This window comes from Rhinatrema bivittatum, chromosome 7 (assembly GCF_901001135.1).
Source record: "Rhinatrema bivittatum chromosome 7, aRhiBiv1.1, whole genome shotgun sequence".
Lineage (NCBI taxonomy): Eukaryota > Metazoa > Chordata > Amphibia > Gymnophiona > Rhinatrematidae > Rhinatrema > Rhinatrema bivittatum.
This window is the reverse complement of record NC_042621.1, coordinates 29,921,604-29,943,410: the sequence shown is the minus strand read 5'-3', so window position 1 is coordinate 29,943,410 and position 21,807 is coordinate 29,921,604. Positions and strand designations below refer to the sequence as shown.

Here is a 21,807-nt window from a genome sequence, read left to right as displayed (position 1 = left end):
TTCGGTCGGTATTTCTGTTGGTTTTTGGTTTTCTTTGGAACTTTGGTGTTTTGGCGTCCTCTTCGGCGCCGAAGGTTTTGACTGTTTCTTTGACGATGGCTCCCGCGCCAAAGCCGGTCCCGGTGCCGCAGGAGGCGCCGATGGTTGCGGCACTTTACTCGGCGCCGATGGCTGCCGCGCTGTACTCGGCGCCGTTGGCTCCCACGCCTTACTCTGCGTCGGTGGATCCCGCGCCGTACTCGGCGCCGATGGCTTTCGGATCCTATCCCGCGCCGATGGTTGTCGAGTATCTCTGTGCGCCGTAGGTGAGCTTTTCGGCTCCGATCCCCTCGGCGCCGTATGGTCTTTTTCCCCCATACGGCGGGAAGACTTTTGCGCCTTAGAAGATGTCGGCGGCTCATGGCGCCGTGGTTTCCCTGGTCTATGTGATCTAGATATTTTCGTCTGCGCCGTGTCACGTCCTAAGACCTCCGGCGCCATTTTGTCTTTATTTGGCAATGGGTCTCGACTAGAAGGGGATCGAAGTTCGGGAATTACAGTGCCCTGTTTCCCTTGTACCTGATGAGCCGGATCCGACACTGCTGATCGTGGGGTCGAATATTTCAGTTTCTTCACCGGTCCCGGTGAAGAATGGACATCTGAGGGTTCCGAGGTGCTCAAGAGCTCTTGGAGCCAATAGGCCCTTTGTCTTTTGGCCCTTGGAGACATTTTTGCACAAAATTCACAATTGGGAACGTCATGGCTGCTGCCGAGGCAGCGGTAACATCGGTCATGGTTGTCCGTGACAGACATCACCTTTCCACAGCAGCAGCGTTTGAAGCCCGATTTCGACATGAGGAGAAGAATAGCTCCGCGTGTGATCCCGCGCGCGGAATGAACAGACTGAGGAGAATCTGCACTTCCTGCAAGGGAACCCACGCGCAGCCGCAGAGGGACAAAAAAGCTAACCTCTGCTTTGTCAAGCTCCGCCTCCCGGACCTGATTGACAGATCCCAGGACAGCATGGCTAATTCATTCCTGCTATCGACGGGAAAAGAGTATTTTAAATCAATGACATCCATTCGATACTGTCATTCATGCCTTGTGGAGATTCCGTGGCTAGTTCAAAAATCCATTTCTGTTCTTTATAGTTCAGAAGACTACGGGGATCTCCCCCACGAGTATTTATCTATTTTATTTAAAGGGACCATGTCCAATATAGTCCAGCACAATTGTATAAAATCATGACTAGCTGACAGGCAATGAGTAACGATAGGTGCTTCTAAGTTTTTTGTGTGCAAGTGGCTCCGATGTTCTCTTAGACGTGTTCTTATTGGTCTGAAGGTACGTCCCACATACAGAAGTGGGCAATTACATTGAGTGGCAAACTACATTCTCGGAGTCGCAATTCGAATCAAACTTTTCATAAATCCTTCCAGTGATAGGATGTTGCCAACGTGTCCCTGGTAGAGTACTGGAGCACATGTCACATTGTCCGCATGCTTTATGATTGAAATTTCCTGTATGGCTGGTAATGGGGGTAGTTGCTGCCCTGACATAAAAAAACAAATTATTTGGTCCTCTTTGAAAAGAAATTAAAGGAGGTTCAGAAAAAATAGAATGAAGCTGCATTATGTGCCAATGATGGCAAATGATGCGAATTATCTCCAATGATCAGTCTGTTTGTTGTAAGACATACAACACCAAAAGAGCTGAGCAAACCCAAAACAACTGATAATCAAATCAAAAAAATGGGAAGCTATTATTTCATCAAACACATTTGCTCTGTAGTCCGATTTAAACAAATTTTTTGTGTTTTATTATTTATTATTTTTATGTTTATATTTTATTTTTTAATTTTTAATTTTTGATTTTGTTTCGTATTTAACTATGACTTAAAAGTTAAATAGAGACGTCTCAATATGCATTGCTTGACATAAAGACATCTAAAGATGGAGAAGGAACTGCATCAGCAAGCCAGACGGCGTCTCTCAGAAAATCACAAAGAGCGCCCGGACTTCTCAATCATCTGCAGTCACTTTTATATGTTAATAACCGGCCTTGCTAGCTTCAAAAGATGCAGCAACTTCATTTACAAGAGGCAGAGTAACAAACTTGAAACACGGCTCTACTGCGGCCGAAGTTTCGCTGACGGGCAGCTTCTTCAGGAGCCTAAGATCATATTTTCATACAATTCCGTCTTGTCAGAAGCACAATGCAGATATTAGTGCTATTCAAGCCTCTACATATGCATCTTCAGTCACTTTTCATTTTCGGGACCATCTGCATTGTGCTTCTGACAAGACGGAATTGTATGAAAATATGATCTTAGGCTCCTGAAGAAGCTGCCCGTCAGCGAAACTTCGGCCGCAGTAGAGCCGTGTTTCAAGTTTGTTACGCCGCCTCTTGTAAATGAAGTTGCTGCATCTTTTGAAGCTAGCAAGGCCGGTTATTAACATATAAAAGTGACTGCAGATGATTGAGAAGTCCGGGCGCTCTTTGTGATTTTCTGAGAGACGCCGTCTGGCTTGCTGATGCAGTTCTTTCTCCATCTTTAGATGTCTTTATGTCAAGCAATGCATATTGAGACGTCTCTATTTAACTTTTAAGTCATAGTTAAATACGAAACAAAATCAAAAATTAAAAAATAAAATATAAACATAAAAATAATAAATAATAAAACACAATAAAAAAAATTTTTAAATCGTACTACAGAGCAAATGTGTTTGATGAAATAATAGCTTCCCATTTTTTTGATTTGATTATCTGTTGTAAGACATAAACATCTTGTGAAGTTGCCTTCTTGGTTTGATACTCTAATAGTGATTCTCTAGGAGAATAAAGTGCCCGTTTATATGCATTACATACAACTGATAGGGGATAACCTCAATCAAAGAATATTTTCGCCATTCTTAAATTAATCTTTTCGCCTTTAAGAATGGACTTCCAGCTAGTCAATATTTTTGCATTCGACGCATATCTTTAGGAGACTCAAACTGTTACGATCCCTCCTGTGGCTGTGCCACAGGAGGCATCTCACCTTTTCCTCTGGAGGCTGTTCCAAAGCCAGGTCCTCGCCTGCGTACTATCCAGGATTTGCTCCAGGGCCTGCCTGAGGCTTGCTTGGCCTTCCTGGTTCGGCCCACGCCCTCTCCCTAGGGACCGGCCCGCAGCACTCCTCCTCAGTTATAGGGCCAGTGAGGGGCAGTCCATGTGAACTCCTCCCAGGGAGTTGCCTGCATACAGCAGTATAAAAGGACCTTCACTTCAGTTCCTGTTTGCCTTCGGATTGAGTCTCACAGTCGTCTGTGCTTCTTTATCGATCCAGGTCCTCCGTGGTCTTCTCGTGTCTTGATGGCTCCCTGTCCTGAGTCTCTGCCTGTTTCTTTGATGTTGGTTCCAGATGTTCCTAGATGCTTGTTCCTGATGTTTCTACTTGCTTCAGACTGCCAGAAGTGCAATAACCCGCTTCAGACTGCCAGGAGTGCAGTAACCCGCTTCAGACTGCCAGGAATGCAGTAACCCACTTCTTCCCTGCGCTTGTCCCGTTCTCAGCATGGTCTGTGACCAGCCTCCTCGGGATGTGTAGGGCGCGCAGTGGGACAGGGTGGTCCGTGACCAGCTCATTGGGTTTGCCCGTGTAGGTGGGCTGAGTAGGGCGCCCTGAGACACAGTGCCAATGTCCTCCTTCCCAGCCCTCGTCTGTGATGTCTTCACTTCAGACCTCGTCTGCGATGTCTTCTGTATTCCAAGGACTCTGTCTGCCCTCGTCCTCGGTCCGGCCTGCCGTCCAATGCAGTTACCCAGCGGCAGGTCCGAAAGGGCTTGGAACAGTCAGAGGACCGTTCATCAATCAACATTGAGTTGTTGGTTGTCTTGGGCGTGCAGGTCCGGTTGAGGATCAGATCTTGCTCTCTAGTCCTTGCTTCAGCTATGCCTCGCCTAGCTCTCCATGCTTGCACCGGCTCACCTCCCACGGTGTGGCTTGGGGCTCGCTGTGGCCCAAGGGCTCACTACACCTGCTCTAGAGGCGACTGCGCTCCTCGCGCTCGCAACAGAATCCGAAAGGCCTCCAAGCCCTCGGTTCGTCAGCAGCGTGGAGGACGCGCTCGTAACACAAACAACAAGCACAAATATTGGCGAAAAGATTCTTTGATCAAGGTTATCCCCTATTGGTTGTACGTAATGCATATAAAACGGGCACTTTATTCTCCTAGAGAATCACTATTAGAGTATCAAACCAAGAAGGCAACTTCACAAGATGTTTATGTCTTACAACAAACAGACCGATCAATGGAGATAATTCGCATCATTTGCCAACATTGGCACATAATGCAACTTCATTCTATTTTTTCTGAACCTCCTTTAATTTCTTTTCAAAGAGGACCAAATATAAAACATCAAATTGTCAGGGCAGCAACTACCCCCATTACCAGCCACACAGGAAATTTCAATCATAAAGCATGCGGACAATGTGACACGTGCTCCAGTACTCTACCAGGGACACGTTGGCAACATCCTATCACTGGAAGGATTTATGAAAAGAAGTTTGATTCGAATTGCAACTCCGAGAATGTAGTTTATGTCACTCAATGTAATTGCCCACTTCTATATGTGGGACATACCTTCAGATCAATAAGAGCACGTCTAAGAGAACATCGGAGCCGCTTGCACACAAAAAACTTGGAAGCACCTATCATTAAACATTGCCTGTCAGCTAATCATGATTTTATATAATTGTGCTGGACTATACTGGACATGGCCCCTTTAAATACTTGTGGGGGAGATCCCCCTAGTCTTCTGAACTATAAAGAACAGAAATGGATTTTTGAACTAGCCACGGAATCTCCACAAGGCATGAATGACAGTATCGAGTGGAAGTCATTAATTTAAAATACCCTTTCCGGTTTTTTTCACTTCCCTGATTGGCTAATACACAAGCCGGCAGTGCACTATAAAACCGGTAGTTTCAATATGGCGAATCCCTCGCTGAGACGCTGTAGCCAGATTCTATCAGCTAGAGAAAGAAACCTCATATTTACAGACACATATGTATTTCCTTTTTTTGAATAGAAGTAAGGTTTAATATGACTTACTAACACGGTTTATGTTCTTTCAGCTTTAAAAAGAATAGCCCCTGACGAAGGCCACGAAACACGGTGCTGTGTCGGGCGGAAGCAGAGCTGATTTTTTTGAGGCTCTTGCGGTTTCTCAAAGATAAGTGTCATGTCAATTTGTTGCATGGGGTTATCAAAATGAAGTAACTTTCATAACAGAAATCAAGTGGCTTCAATTGTACTAGAAAGTGTTTTTCCCTGTGATTATATACATTGAGCGGGCATTTCTGTTACACTTGGCAATAAATAAAAAATTGCATCTATATAAGTGAACAGTTCATAAAAAGCTTTTTTTTTAGCTTCATGCCCTGCTCATCTATGAGGGTTTTCACTTAATATATTTTAAAAAAAAATGTGTTTTTGGCACTCGGGTATTGTGTGGTTCTACTTCAATTTGCATATATTTCTTACCACATAGAATACCAATTCTTTTTGTTACACTTGTCAATGTAATGCACAGATGTTCAATGAAAGCCACAGAATTGCATGTCATCTGCTTGATGGGTGACAATGGCACCAGGATTCCTGAAGTTTGCAGAAAACAGAAATAGGTGCAGCAGGAGGATTGTTTGTTTCCCTGATTTAGACCAGGTACTGATTGCTGGTGTGACGTGAATGCTGATCCAAGACAGCCACTGTATAATGATCTTTTAAATTTAGCTGTTGTCTGTCTACCATCATGACACTTAATGTGATCTAAAATACCATGAGGACTGTATGGTGAAAACCATCTTGAGATAGAGCACAATATTACCAAACAAATTCCTGGTCACAGATCCCACAGTCTTCCCACCCAATTTCAAAATGACACGCCATCAAAGTTTTACTGATTAGGCTCCAGAAAGGAACTCAACACACAAATTGTGGAATTTGCTGCTAGAGGATGAGGTGAAAAGTTAGCGTAGCTGGGTTTAAAAGAGTTTACACATATAGACTTGGAAAAACCACTGCTTATCCCTAGTTATGAGTATGAAGGATCTGACCTATTTTTTTTGAATCCTGCTAGCTACTTGTGACTTGGATTGGCCCTCAGGATGCTGGGCTTGATGGACCTTTAGACTGACCCAGTATGGTATTTATGTTCTTAGGACAGGGTCTGTGTGCAGCCAACTTCTATCATTGTGATCTTCACAACAAACCAAGTTGGTGTGGCAAAAACACAAACCATGCTGCATATTGTTGATGCCTACTCACTAAATTCAGCACCAGGTTACTTGAAAAGCATATGGCCACTTAGAACACTATTGCATGGCTCAGTTATGCACACACTGAATGTTCACTGTATCCTTTATCACCCAATCCATGTTATGCTCATGTGCACATGTATGTACTAGATCTAACTGGATGCTACATGATACTGCCAATTAATGTGAAAATAATGCTGGTTAAGAAGCAACATTTGTTGCTAGAAGATGAGGTCAAGACTAGTAATATAGCTGGATTTAAAAAAAAGTTTTGGATAAGTTTCATGAGAACAGGGCTACTAGCCAGGGAGTGGTCAGGATCACCACTTCTGGGAATGATCAATATAGAATGGATCTCCCCATTAGGTTGTACTGAGTACTTTCAAGTGATCCAGACTGGCTACTGTCAGAGGTAGGATGCTGTGTACTCAATGGACCATTAGTCTCACCCAGCAATGCACTTCTTATGTTCTTAAATTAATAAAACGCATATTTGTCACTTTCAAGTCTTTTTGATTTTGCTAGACTGTAAAGCAAAATTGAAATAGGTCACATTAAAATGTATTTTTCACTTATAAAAATACAGATGTCAAACACATTCTTGGTATGCAGTTTCATTTACATACACTTTATGGGGGGAATGTATTCAAAATCAATCCATTCTCAAGGCAATTTGCAAAAGCATCTCTGTAGGTAAAACAACGTTTTACTTGCAAAAATAGCCTTTTGAAAACGGCCCATGAGTAAACTTAAATGTGTATGTCCTGTTCATGCGTAAGTTTACCCAGACTGAGAGGAGGCATTCCCAGAGGCAGAGTTTGCAATTTCACATATTCTTTTCTATTTTCAAAAAGCATAGATATAAAATAAATACTTAGTTTTTGGGTACTTGCCAGGTACTTGTAGCCTGGATTGGCCACTGTGGGAAACAGGATGCTGGGCTTGATGGACCCTTGGTCTGACCCAATATGGCAATTTCTTATGTTCTTAAAATTTCCCACACACATAATAGCAGGTATAATTGTGTGCAAATAAATTTGGTGGGATAATTGTCAAAGTAAATTTATAAACATATATCCGCTTTGAAACATGCAATACTACCAAAAGTAACTTGCTGAGTAGATTGGCTGGACCATCTGGTCGTTATCTGCCATCATTATTATATTACTATATTTATTTGATTTATATTCTGTTTTTCAGGCACTTCAAAGCAGATCACATTCAGGATCTACTGAGCACTTCCAAGTGATCCAGACTGGTCACTGTTGGGAGGCAGGATGCTGGAATCAATGGACCATTGGGCTGACCCAGAAAAGCACTTATGTTCTTAAATTAATAAATGCATTTTATACATGCAAAAACTGAATACAATACAATCACAGATGGCTTATAACCTAAATTTGTACCTGAGGCAAATAGAGCAATGTGATTTGCTCAAGGTCACAAAGAGTAATATGGGGCTTTGAACCTTGACGTCCGATTCCCAACCTGCCACTCTAACCACAAGGCTACTCCTCCACTCTCAAATCTTGTGGTGACCACAGCATTTATTATTGTTAGAGCCATAGCATACCTATGGCCAATACTGCCTCGTCCATACATATCGCTAACCCAAGGGTGCCATAGTACCACTGGTGATACTGCCTTCCTCTGCCGTAAGGAAGCAGCGTGGCGTTGCCAAACTGCAGCATAGCGGGCAGAGTCTGAACAGGAGGAATGCAGCGGCTCTGTCAGAATCAGCAGCGTGGTGGGCAGGGTCTTAGTAAATGGCACAGCCCTGCCAGAATCACCAGCAGGGCCTTAGGAAGAGGAAGAGTGATGCAGCATGCTCTGCAGGAGGGACCACTAGGCCAAAATTGGGTCAGCCCCCGTGGCACAAAGAAAACGTCATCCCATTAGTTGTGGAAGCTGAAGGAGACTACTATTTCTGCTTCAATAGGGAGAAAAGTGAGAGAAAGCATGATTTTGTGTGTGTGTGTGTGTGTGTGTGTGAGAGCGAGTGATAAGAGCATGCGCATATATGTGTGTGTGTGACAGCAAGTATGTATGAAAGCATGTGTTTGAGCGTTTGTGAGTGTATGAGAGAGCTTGTGAGCACGTGTGTGTATGTGAGAGAGGAGAATGTTTGTGTTCAAACGCCCCCGCGCCTGCTAAGACATGAGAATTTCAGGATATCTAGAAATCAAAAATTCCCAAGTATAGAAAGTGAGGGATTTTTTAAAAATTAGTTTTAATTATTGGGTATTATTTGAAGTATATTATTGGTGTTTGGAAAATGTTTATATGAGATTTTAATTAATGGATGTTATTCTATTCATTAGCTGTTTTGAATTTTCTTTGATTTTACTGTTATTGATATTTATATTTCTTGATTTTATTGTTTTGTGAGGACTAGTAATGTTCTATTTTTTCACTGTATTTTTCACTTATAAAAATACAGAATTTGGTTTGGTGCATTTTCCAGTTCAGTTTGTCTACTTGTTTCTATTTTATGTTCTCTTTTTTTTTTCTTAATTTGAGGATCTCTATGTATTCTGCATGAGTGACTGAGATGAGATATTCCACTAGTGCAGTGGTTCTCAACCTTTCTAATGCCGTGACCCCGAAATACAGTTCCTCATGTTGCGGTGACCCCTTGCCCCGCCCTCTCCCCGTGAGGGCGGGGTGAGGGTGGGGCTTTGGTCATATGGGGGCGGGGTTATGGATGGGGTTGGATTTTAGTGCATACTTATTTATTATGACATTTATAAACAGAACCACCATTCCTCATAAAACAATAAAATTAAGAAACATAAAGCATCAGTTATAATAGTAAAACCATACTAATAAAAGAATATTTTAAAATTACTGATAAATAGAATTTCTATTAATTAAAATCATATACATTTTTATAATTTCCCAAACACCAATAATATTTCAAAACAGCACATATATCAAATAACACACAATAATTAAAACTAATAAGGATTTTAAAAAGCCCCTGCTGTCCATACATGGGAGCTCTTGATTTCCAGTCACCCTGATATTGTCGAGGATTAGGAGGTTATCCTCTCTCTCTCTCTCTCACACATACACTCACATGTCCATTCTCTCTCACACATACACTGTCACATACTTACACATTCATGCTCTTATACCCACCATAACCTCTCACTCTCACAGACACTGATACACTCTCAGGGTGTAAGACACTCTCTCCCCCCCCCCCCCCCCCCCCCCCACTCACACACACACACTCTTACTCCCCTGGATTTTCTCATACACACTCATGCTCTCACTCTTACTGGCTCCCTCACAACCTCAGAGCCTCTCAGATAAAACTCTATGCAGTAGAAATAATGCTGAATGTTGAGAATTGTGTTATGCAGACTAATCTGGAAAATGCACTAATTTCTACATGAGTCATAATGAATCAGTCCTCAGCTGCAGGCATCAATTGATTATCCTGGCTCCCTTTATGTTTGCCAAATACAGTTCATGTGTAATAGCAATCCTAATTCTCCACCAGATCAAGCTGATTTCACATCCCACTTCATACTTTGTCACCTCCAGCTGAGTCAAACAATTAATTTAATTACTGCCACTGCTGCCACGTGGCTATTGGGGAGGCACTGATTGCTGCTATTGGCACTGAAGCCCATTCTGCTGCCTCCTCTGTGCAGGCCCCGTGGGTTTCCACTTCCTCCATGTTGATCTCGTACATTGTGAGATCCGCCATAGAGAAAGTGCTACTCTTGCACATTCCCAAAGATTACATGTGCCAATCAGTAAAAAGTAATTTATTTTTTTTTTACATCTGCTTCCCTTTCTAATTTTTTCCATTTCCTTTTATATTGCCTTTTTTTCTATTTCTTTTCTCTCCACCTGTCTTCTTCCCTCAAACACACAGTCAGGTTCTCATTCTCACATGCTTTTCTCTCTCACACACACATACACAGGTTCTCACTGGCACAGGCTGTCTGAGTCTCACACACAGGCTCTCTCACACCCCCACATGCTGCCTTGCTCAAGCACAGGCTCTCACTCTTACATGCTGTCTCTTTCACACACACAGAGGCTCTCACATGCTGTCTCTGCAAACACACACAGTCTCTCAACTCATCTCATACTCGCACACACCTCTCTCTCACCTCTGGGCCTCTTCTTTACGGGTTGCCACAGGATGGGCTCTGCAGTGGCCCTAGTCTTCCCGGCACCGCTGCTCCTCTTCTGCACGCGGCTGAAGCGCCTCTTCTACCCACGCGGCTGACGCGCCTCCTCCTTCCTCCCCGTGCAGCTCCGGCAACATTTGTCTTCCCTTTTGGGGTTGAAGGAGGCAGGTCACCAGCTTCGCCCCGCCTCCCCGCAGCAGCGCCCGGCAAAAAACCCCAATGGCCCGGGTACTGGTCCGCGGACCGGTGGTTGGGGACCTACTTTAGGCGACCCCTGCGTTTTGGTCGTTCGACCCCTGTCGGGGTCGCGACCCACAGGTTGAGAACCGCTGCACTAGTGTGTAGTTTCTGTATAGGGATCTATATCAGCTTGTTTTTGTTCTGTATATTGGCATTTTAGGGCCTATTTGAATATTTGCAGTACTGCTTTTTCATAGGTAGAGTTATTGCTGTTTCAGTACTGACAGTTAGTGCTGTTTTGAAATAGAAAGTGTATTGTGTTGTAAATCTGTTTTCTTGTGGCTTTCTGGGGGCCAAGCCCATGCCACCTTACAGAAGCCCTAATACCATATGAGTTTTAAATGTCTGTTTTGCTTTTTTTCAGGATATTCTGGTTGGCACCATAGCAGTACATCTAAATTTAATATATACATTGTAAGTGATATTTTACCTCAGAAGACTGTACATTGAATATCCTTAAGAACATAAGAAAATGCCATACTGGGTAAGACCAAGGGTCCATCAAGCCCAGCATTCTGTTTCCAAAAGTGGCCAATCCAGGCCATAAGAACCTGGCAAGTACCCAAAAACTAAGTCTATTCCATGTTACCATTGCTAATGGCAGTGGCTATTCTCTAAGTGAACTTAATAGCAGGTAATGGACTTCTCCTCCAAGAACTTATCCAATCCTTTTTTAAACACAGCTATACTAACTGCACTAACCACATCCTCTGGCAACAAATTCCAGAGTTTAATTGTGCGTTGAGTAAAAAAAACTTTCTCCGATTAGTTTTACATGTGCCCCATGCTAACTTCATGGAGTGCCCCCTAGTCTTTCTACTATCCGAAAGAGTAAATAACCGATTCACATCTACCCGTTCTAGACCTCTATATGCATCACCTTGCACTTATCCACATTAAATTTCATCTGCCATTTGGATGCCCAATTTTCCAGTCTCACAACGTCTTCCTGCAATTTATCACAATCTGCTTGTGATTTAACTACTCTGAACAATTTTGTGTCATCTGCAAATTTGATAATCTCACTCGTCGTATTTCTTTCCAGATCATTTATAAATATATTGAAAAGTAAGGGTCCCAATACAGATCCCTGAGGCACTCCACTGTCCATTCTCTTTTCCGTCGATAAGCAGGGTATTTAGCCATGCATAATGGGTGGCGTCGTCCACGACGTCACGGGGCGGAGCTTACTCTCTAAGCTCGAAGAGCTTTGAACTGCGCCTGTGCACGAGTTCCCGCGCTCCTCGAGCTTGCCTCAGTTTTGTTTTTCCGCACTACTACACGGATGTGTGGCAGTTTACTCTCAATCGCCTCATAAAAAAACCAAAAAAAAAAAACCAAAAACAAAACCATTCACGCAACTTCAAACGGAGAGAAAAGAAGAAATGCCGAAAAGCCCAGGATTCAAATATTGCTCCTGTGGAAAAATTATGTCGATCACCGATGACCATAACTATTGCTACTTATGCCTCAGTCCCGACCACGATCAGACAGCTTGCAGGGACTGTGGAAAAATGTCCCCGCGAGCTAGGAGACAAAGAAAAGAGAAAATGGAGAGGCTTAGACAATCAGAAGCCTCCTCCCCAATGGAAGGGAGATCAACAAATTCCAATCAGGGTAAGGAAAAAACCCAATCTGGAACTCCACGAAGCTCACATTCGAGTGCACAAGGCCGTGTGTCGCACCCAGCGTCGACTTCCAAGCGCGTCGATTCGATTGCGGACGCCGCATTGACGCATGCGTCGACACCATCTGCGTCGCACCGTAAAGCTTCAAAGCATGACGCAGAGAAGAGACCTACGACGCTTCGACGCTATCCACGACGCGACACGACGCATCTTCAAAATCTACGACTAATTCGACTCATTTAAAACAAACTTCAAAAGTCAAACCCTCAACAACTTCCAAAGAAATCGATCTCCAAAACTAAACATATCTTACCACAGCGGCCATCTTCCGCACATCACTCCACCACCAGACATGGAGTCCACCATTCTCCTTCATCTGTATTATCAGACATAATAATTGATGACCCTCCTTCGGGTTGGGATACATCTCCAGAGATGGTCACCAATCCTCCTCATCCTAAGAAGAGGCCAACATCTCCACCAGCTAGACCACCAGTCAAGCGTCTCAAAAAATCCGCGGGGCCATCTCAACACCAGTCTCACCTTACGGCTGAAGACACAATGTTAAAAATAACTTCGTTACTTCACACCTTTTTCAAGGGCTTACCACAGGACTCCCAGATCGTACCAGAAAATCCGGATGATCCTACATCCCAACATGTTTCTCCTCCAACACAATCTCCAACGCACTCTGCTTCGCCTGCTTTTTCCACACATGGAGATTCGCCACTAATGTCTCCACCATCATCTCCAGCCAGCTCAACAGGAATTCCTTCAGACCCGCCTCAGCCAACATCTCCTCCTGAGGATTTAACTTATGCAAAATTTCTAGAAAAATTAGGATTGGCATTGAATATTGAAATTAAAAAACTCCCAGACCCACGATCAGAAGTCATGGGTCTATTACAAATTCTAGACGTACCTTCGGAACCCACAGCTTTGCCTCCACATCAGGTTTTAGAAGGTTTAATGACAAGGTCTTGGGAGACTCCACTACTTCTCACTCCAGTATCCAAGAAGTTGGACTTGAAATATCGAATACAAAAGACCTCACACTATTCAAATGTGCAACTCCCACATAACTCAATAGTGGTAGAATCAGCAGTGAAGAAGGCTAAGAAAAACAGGCTCTTTTCAAATACACCTCCTGGAAAAGATAACAAACTATTGGATGACTTCGCAAAAAAACTATACCAAAATTCTATGCTTAATTCACGTTTCAATCACCACCAATTTTATATTGTCCAATATCTGCTTCAATGCACACAAAAACTCCAACCCTTGATTCACAACTCACAAGGGGACTCTTCCTTCTCTCAAACTTTCAACGATATACAAGAGGGCCTTCGCCACTTACTGCGTACTTCATATGAAGCATTTGATACCTCAGCACGGGCTTCTGCTACAGCAATTTCGGCTAGACGTCTGGCTTGGCTTCGAGCAAGCAGTATACGCGAGGATGTGCATGATCGTCTAGCTAACTTACCATGTAGACCTGATAATCTCTTCGGAGAAAAACTTCAGGAGACTGTTTCTTTAATAAAGGACCAGAATATTGCTGTTCAATCTCTGACGTCTCCTTCAGACATACAACCTCCTTCCAGACGTTATTATCCGCAATATAAGAGAGGTTACTACTACCGTAGACCATATCGATACTACCAACCGTATCAACCTCACTATAGATCGCAGCCCTTCCAACAGCAGCGATCTCAACCCCAATCACAAGGTCAGAGGCCACGCCAGAGGGCGCAAAGACCACAAAAATCTCAAACTACTCAAACAACCAAACAGTCTTTTTAAAGTTCCCTGCCACAACAGCAGCATATATAGGAGGCAGGTTATCCTTATTTCACCACCAATGGTCACAAATCACCACAGACCAATGGGTACTGAGTATTGTACAACACGGATACCGATTTCAACAACAAGCCAACGTTACCCCATCTTATTCACCACTCCGTTCCTTCAATTCAACTACCGTCACTGTTCAAGGAAATCTCACTCCTCCTTCAACAAAAAGCTATCAGGCTATTACCTTTAAATCAACAGGGCAACGGATTTTATTCCCAATACTTCCTCATTCCAAAGAAATCAGGGGGCCTTCGTCCAATCTTAGATCTTCGTGCTCTCAACAAATTTCTACACACGGAAAAGTTCAAAATGGTTTCCCTCAAAACAGTCCTACCCTTTCTCCAAACAAACGATTGGATGTGTTCTCTAGACCTAAAGGATGCGTACACTCACATTCCAATCCACGAACACTGTTGGCAATACCTCTGTTTTCAAGTAGCAAACCAGCATTACCAGTACCGGGTACTCCCCTTCGGCCTCTCATCAGCTCCAAGAGTCTTCACGAAATGTCTTGCTGTTGTTCTGGCACACTTACGAAAACAGGGCATAAATATATTTCCTTATTTAGACGATTGGTTAATTGTATCCCACGATGCCTACTTGCTGCAAACACACAGAACGTACACTCCGGTGTCTGCATCACCTAGGTTGGATAGTCAATTACGGGAAATCTCAGCTTCATCCAACACAGAACATTCAATTCATAGGAGCCATCATAAAGACTCCGCTGGCAAGAGCCTTTCTACCTTTCGACAGGATAGAAACACTGAGATCTCTAGCTCAGTCTCTCCTGCATCAACGATCCGTTCCAGCTCGCCAAATTATGGTGTTACTAGGTCATATGGCAGCGGCAATACACGTAGTTCGCAATGCCAGACTCCATATCAGGCGTCTCCAATGGGGTTTAAAGTCCCAATGGAACCAACTCACTCAACCATTGTCTCACAAAGTACAAGTCATGAAATCCATGAAAACAGATGTCAAATGGTGGCTCCAACCTTCAGTCCTGAACGAAGGAAACCCTTTCCAAATCACTCCTCACCAACTAGTTCTAACGACGGATGCATCTACCACTAGATGGGGAGCACATCTCCTCCATCTAGAGACACAGGGCTTCTGGTCGACGACCGAGAAAACCTTTCAAATAAACTTGCTGGAACTACGAGCGATAAAGAATTCACTCCTAGCATTCCAATCTTGGATACGGGGGAAATCATTAATGATCCATACAGACAACCAAGTAGCGATGTTTTATATAAACAAACAAGGGGGATCCGGATCCTTGACTCTATGCAAGGAAGCAGTACAAATTCGGGAATGGGCAGAACGCAACAGCATCTTCCTACAAGCGTCCTACTTGCCAGGACTAGCCAATACCAGAGCAGACAAATTGAGCAGGGTATTTCACCCGCACGAATGGTCACTCAATCAAACAAATGCAGACGAAATCTTTGCAACTTGGGGAACACCAGACCTAGACCTCTTTGCAACAGAAGAGAATCGGAAAGTTCAACAATTTTGTTCTCTACTTCCCAGCCCATACAGGATTTCGCAGGATGCCTTTCTGCTCCAGTGGAACAAGGGCCTCCTGTATGCTTTCCCCCCCAATTCCACTAATCTCCCGCACAATCCAGAAATGTATAACGGACAAGGCGGACTTAATCCTCATAGCACCAGCATGGCCAAGACAGCCATGGTATACCTATCTTCTTCGTCTATCGGTAGTTCCACCGATACCACTTCCAAGGGACCCACTCCTTCTTTCACAGGAAGGAGGGAACTTAATACATCCAATGCAAGCCTCCCTTCATTTGACGGCATGGAAATTGAATGGCGCTTACTAAGCTCCTTACATCTCTCTTCAGCAATTACAGACATTTTAATAGCAGCACGAAAACCTTCAACAAGACGCAGTTACGCCTTTAAATGGAGAAGATACTCAGCATGGTGTGCCCTACAGCAGGTCGACCCCTTCTCTTGTTCACCGTCATCATTACTTGATTACTTGCATGCATTCACCCTCTCAGGACTAGCAGTCACATCCATAAGAGTTCACCTTAGTGCCATCGCAGCTTATCACCATTGGGAACAAGATGGCTCTATCTCCTCTCATCCTTTGATTTCCAGATTTATGAAAGGGTTAATTCACCTTCACCCGCCTATTAAAAAACCAATAGTACCTTGGGACATCAATATTGTTCTAGAGGCACTAATGAAGGCACCATTTGAACCAATGTCGACGTCTCATCTCAAATTCCTCACATGGAAAGTTCTTTTCCTAGTGGCAGTAACTTCTACGAGACGAGTAAGTGAACTCCAGGCGCTCGTTGTTAATTTCCCATATCTTCAATTTCATCGAGACAAGGTAGTCTTACGGACTCATCCTTCCTTCCTACCAAAAGTGGTTTCAGCCTTCCACCTGAATGAGACCATCTCCTTACCAGTCTTTTATCCGGAACCTCACAACACAGATCAACAACGGGTACTTCATACCCTCGATTGTAAAAGAGCCCTGGCTTATTACAAAGACATTACTCACTCAATACGACAATCTTCACAATTGTTTGTCTCTTTCAACCCAAACAACCCAGGACAACCAGTTTCAAAGCGAACTCTTTCCAATTGGTTGACGTCTTGTATACAATACTGTTATTCCAGATCCTCGATTCCTCTAACGGGATCGATTACGGCACATCAAATCAGAGCAACTGCAACCTCCCTTGCACATATTCAAGGAGTTCCAATCCAGGACATCTGTAAAGCAGCAACCTGGTCTTCCATACATACTTTTACCTCTCACTATTGTTTAGACCAGCAGTCGGCAGCTGATTCTCCATTGGGTTCTGCCATTTTACACTCTGTTTCTCAATAAATTCTGGCTGTCCACCTTAAGTTGCAAAATTTTGAAGCATTGTACGTATTAAACAAATTGTTTATTCGTTACCATATGTCTTTTACTCTTTTTGCAACTTTCAGCTTGGGACTCCCATTATGCATGGCTAAATGCCCTGCTTATCGACGGAAAAAAGCAAGTTTGCTTACCGTAAACGGTGTTTTCCGTAGATAGCAGGGAATTTAGCCATGCATTCCCTCCCACCTCCCTGGACAGCCGTCATCTTTACTACACTCACGTCAATATTAGCTTAGACACAAACTGAGGCAAGCTCGAGGAGCGCGGGAACTCGTGCACAGGTGCAGTTCAAAGCTCTTCGAGCTTAGAGAGTAAGCTCCGCCCCGTGAAGTCGTGGACGCCGCCACCCATTATGCATGGCTAAATTCCCTATCTACGGAAAACACTGTTTACAGTAAGCAAACTTGCTTTTCCACTGAGAAAATTGTCAATTTAATCCTACTCTCTGTTTCCTGTCTTTTAGCCAGTTTTCAATCTACGAAAGGACATCGCCACCTATCCCATGACTTTTTACTTTTCCTAGAAGCCTCTCATGAGGAACTTTGTCAAACGCCTTCTGAAAATCCAAGTAGCTACATCTACCAGTTCACCTTTATCCACGTGTTTATTAACTCCTTCAAAAAAGTGAAGCAGATTTGTGAGGCAAGACTTGCCCTGGGTAAAGCCATGCTGACTTTGTTCCATTAAACCATTATAAATGCAATTTTAAATTGTGTGTAGGAAGGATTCAACTGTTCTCTGTAAACCGATTTGATTTACATATAATGTAAGAAGATCGGTATATAAAAACCATAAATAAATAAATAAATAAAAGTGGGGGGGGGGGGGGGGGGGGGGAGAAGGGGGCAGCAAGGTGCTAAGGTTTTCCTAATACCATTGCATAAGAGTCTCCCAACTTGTGGTGTAATGTATTGTATAATGGGCGAGGGCAGTTTTTCATTTGGCCATATGCACCCAATTGCCTGGCTAGAGCTCTGATTCACTGGGCAACAATGAAAGTGTTACTGACCTAAAAAGGTCCAACTCTGTAGTATCTTGATGTGCTGAACACAAATATGACCATGAAAAGTTTTTATTGGCTCTTGTTTTGAAGATATTTAATATAGTTCACTTTCTATGTTTAGTCATGTAAATTTATCCAGTAGGACTGTAAATAAGCCTAGAATGATGTAATATTGCATCATATTGCATAATACCATCATGCACACATCATCCAGAGTTTATTACATCATTTTCTGATGCAATGCAGTTCTACTGCCATGCTGCTGCTGAGTAAGCTGACGTCAGCAGTGTACTATATGAAGCCCAGTCAGAAAGGGTGAGCATTTGAAATATTCATGCTGGCTGACTACTGCTGGACACTCCGCAGAGATGCTCCCGAACAGGTGTACAAGAGACAAGCAAAGAAATCTAAGACGTAGTCTATGACTTCATTTTTCAAACGGTATTAACCGTAGGTCTCCTAATATTGGCATACAATTCAAGATGTAATTATATTATTGCATATTACAAAAAAACTAGTGCCAATTTTGCATTTTCACAATCACATTCATGTTTAGCACATGGAAATGTATAAGAATTGACTAATTTCATTTCCATAACATGACTTTTGTGAAAATTTGTTGCCCAGTGTTATTGTTACTAGATCCTTTCTCTGTATTGTTGTCTTTGTTGCTCATGCCTAATTATTCTTCTTCTTTATAATGTTTCTGCAGTCCTGATAAAAATGATTTTATCATTATATATATATATATATATATATATATAGTTCTTATTAACACATTTAGGATATAGGTTTAGGAAAATGATATTCTTTCGGACACCACCTTAGGATAAATCCAATCTTCTATCCAATAAAAAGATACCACAGGCACATGCCCTAGTTTCCTTAACTAATATTTTTATTCCTTTATTACTAGATTCTAGTACAGTTCAACGATTAGCCTGCAGCTCCAAGTATGGAAGACAGACAGCTCAGTTCATACCGCCAGAAGAAGCCTTGCTGCTATTAAGCATTTCTCTAACCTGCATCTAGCAGCGTTAACAGAAATATAAATTTCACTTCGGTTCTTTTTTCGCCATAAATTTTCAGGGGATATATTACAAGGTACTAAAAACGGCAAAAGCAATCATGCCTGCCGCGGCCACCTACCAGTCTTAGTATTTTGGCAATTCCCTGTCCACTCTTCAAAAAATGTCGGTTTATTGGCATTTTGCAAATGCATTTAAACGTCTCTAGTCTGGCGGCGCCAGCCCGCCGGCCGCAACCGTTACTAACGTAGAGGGAGCAGCGTTTCCCGCCACCCTACACGCGCCGAGCTAAGGACCGCTCGCGCTCCGCTGCCAATAGACAGAAAGACCCCTCCCCCCGACCTACCCCTACGCGCCCCTACAACCTATTTGGAGGAATGCTTGCCCCCCCCCGCCTCTAGCTTGGAAGCAATCAAAGCGAGAAGGTGGAACAGCTTCCTCACGGCCGCTCCACAGCCAATAGGTAGACCGCTTTTAAACCTGCCTCCTAGATTCACGCGTCACGTGGACGTCACGACTGCTGTAAGATTTTGACGCGAGCCCGGGGATGGGATCCTTCGTTTCAGACTTGCATGTGCTTTCGCGCAAGCTTGGACGGGATGCCCGCTTGGCAAGTCGTACCGTAGTAATCTCTCTCCCCTAAGTCCGAACAATTTACGTGGCTGCTGAAAGCTTCTTGTCGGAGCACAACTGTATATAGTTTCTCATAGTTCTAGAACTGCCCAGATTGATCTGATGCCCTTGTTTTTTTCACCTAACCTGTCTGTATGTGTGCATTAAATTGTGATGGCACGGAGAATGCAAACCAAAAGCTGTTGTGTTCCCAAGTAGAGTACAACAAATGCCTGAGCAGTTGACCATTTCTGCAATTACATGCAGGCCAATACAGTACAGTGCGCTCCGACGGAGCTCTCTGTTAGCCTGCTATTGGACGCGCGTTTTCCCTTACCCCTTATTCAGTAAGGGGAGGAAAACGCGCATCCAACCTGCGGCACCTAATAGCGCCCTCAACATGCAAATGCATGTTGATGGCCCTATTAGGTATGCACGCGGGATACAGAAAGTAAAATGTGCAGCCAAGCCGTACATTTTACTTTCAGAAATTAGCGCCGACCCAAAGGTCAATGCTAATTTCTTCCGGCACCGGGAAAGTGCACAGAAAAGCAGTAAAAACTGCTTTTCTGTGCACCCTCCGACTTAATATCATAGCGATATTAAGTCGGAGGACCCAAAGAGTAAAAAAAAGTTAAATAAATAAATAAATAAATAAATTTTGAATTCGGGCCGAAAACCGGATGCTCAATTTAGCCGGCGTCCGGTTTCCAAGCCCGTGGCTGTCAGCGGGCTCGAGAACCGATGCCGGCAAAATTGAGGGTCGGCTGTCAAACCCGCCGACAGCCGCCGCTCCTGTCAAAAAGGAGGCGCTAGGAACGCGCTAGTGTCCCTAGTGCCTCCTTTTACCCAGATCTACCGCCGGACCTAATTTAAATACTGAATCGCGCGCACCGGCGAATGGCCGGTGCGCGCGCCGCCCGCTCTCCCGCAGACTTTACTGTATCGGCCCGATTGTTTGGTAAGTGTTCCAAATTCTAAGTTCAAATAGGGACATGCAGTAATAAAATTGCTCACTTAGCAAATGTGAATAACTCGTGTGGGAACTCGACCAACTCTTGGAGCATCTGCTTTGCTTCCTTTGGGGCAAAGCAGCACCTATTTAACCCGCTGTCGGACGCGGGTTAAATAGGCGCTAATCCACCCCCTAATGCAATGGGGGATTAGCGCCTATTTAACACACGTCTGACGCGGAGTGAATGAGTTAGCGCTCATCGCATGCAAATTCACTCTGCATTCAAAAAAATAAATGTGTGTCTTAGACACACATTTATCGCTCAGATATTAACACCTGCCTGGAGCAGGTGTTAATAGCTGAGCGCACATAGAAGAAGTACAGAAAAGCAAAAAAACTGCTTTTCGGTACTTCAATAAATAAAAAAAAACAAAAAATACCTTGGCAGACCGCTGAGTTATGAAGACCGATGCCGGTAAACTCAACATCAGTTTTCATAACCGGCCGTCTGCCAGTAATGAAAACAGATGCCGATAAACTCGAGTTTACCGGTGTTGGCCTTCATAACCAGCAGCCGCCGCGGGGTCACACAAGTGACCCTAGCGCCTCCTTGCTAGCGCGACCCCATAATTTGCATATTGCATGGCGCCTCTCTTGTGGGCACCATACGTGCGCTAAGAAAGCGGGCACTTTGGAAATTATGACTCCCACCAGTAAAAATCCATTGAAACAACAGCAGTTTGAATATGCTTCTTCCTCTTGTTGCTTCCTTTAAACAAAGAGTTTCCATGCACTAATGTAAGTGAAACACTGGTAATACAATAGGTTAATACTGAAAATGAAACATATCACTAATGAACAAAACAATTCTTAACTTTATTTTGCCGAGTGATTGGAGAAGAGCGGTGGTGGTCCCGCTTCACAAGAGTGGGAACAGAGAAGAGGCTGGTAACTACAGACCAGTTAGCCTCACCTCGGTAGTGGGAAAAATAATGGAGTCGCTGTTGAAAGAAAGAATAGTGAACTACCTACAGTCGAGAGAATTGCTGGACCAGAGGCAGCATGGATTCACCAGGGGAAGATCCTGTCAGACAAATCTGATTGACTTTTTTGACTGGGTAACCAAGGAATTGGATTGAGGAAGA

General features: G+C 43.6%; 1 protein-coding gene across 3 annotated transcripts in view; it reads right to left on the bottom strand.

Annotated features, from left to right (window-relative positions):
• Positions 1-19,416, bottom strand: part of CKLF (chemokine like factor) — a 132,875-nt gene extending 113,459 nt beyond the window's left edge. Inside the window, exon 1 of one of the 3 annotated variants that reach the window (XR_003857670.1) lies at positions 19,217-19,413. Coding sequence is in view for 2 of the 3 variants with exons in the window: in XM_029608189.1 (XP_029464049.1) it covers positions 19,217-19,276 (60 nt within the window). In the remaining variant the exon portion in view is untranslated. Of the gene's footprint in view, positions 1-19,216 lie in introns of all 3 variants that reach the window. The other 2 variants (XM_029608189.1, XM_029608190.1) reach the window with 2 other exon arrangements.
• Positions 19,417-21,807: the final 2,391 nt, after the last annotated feature.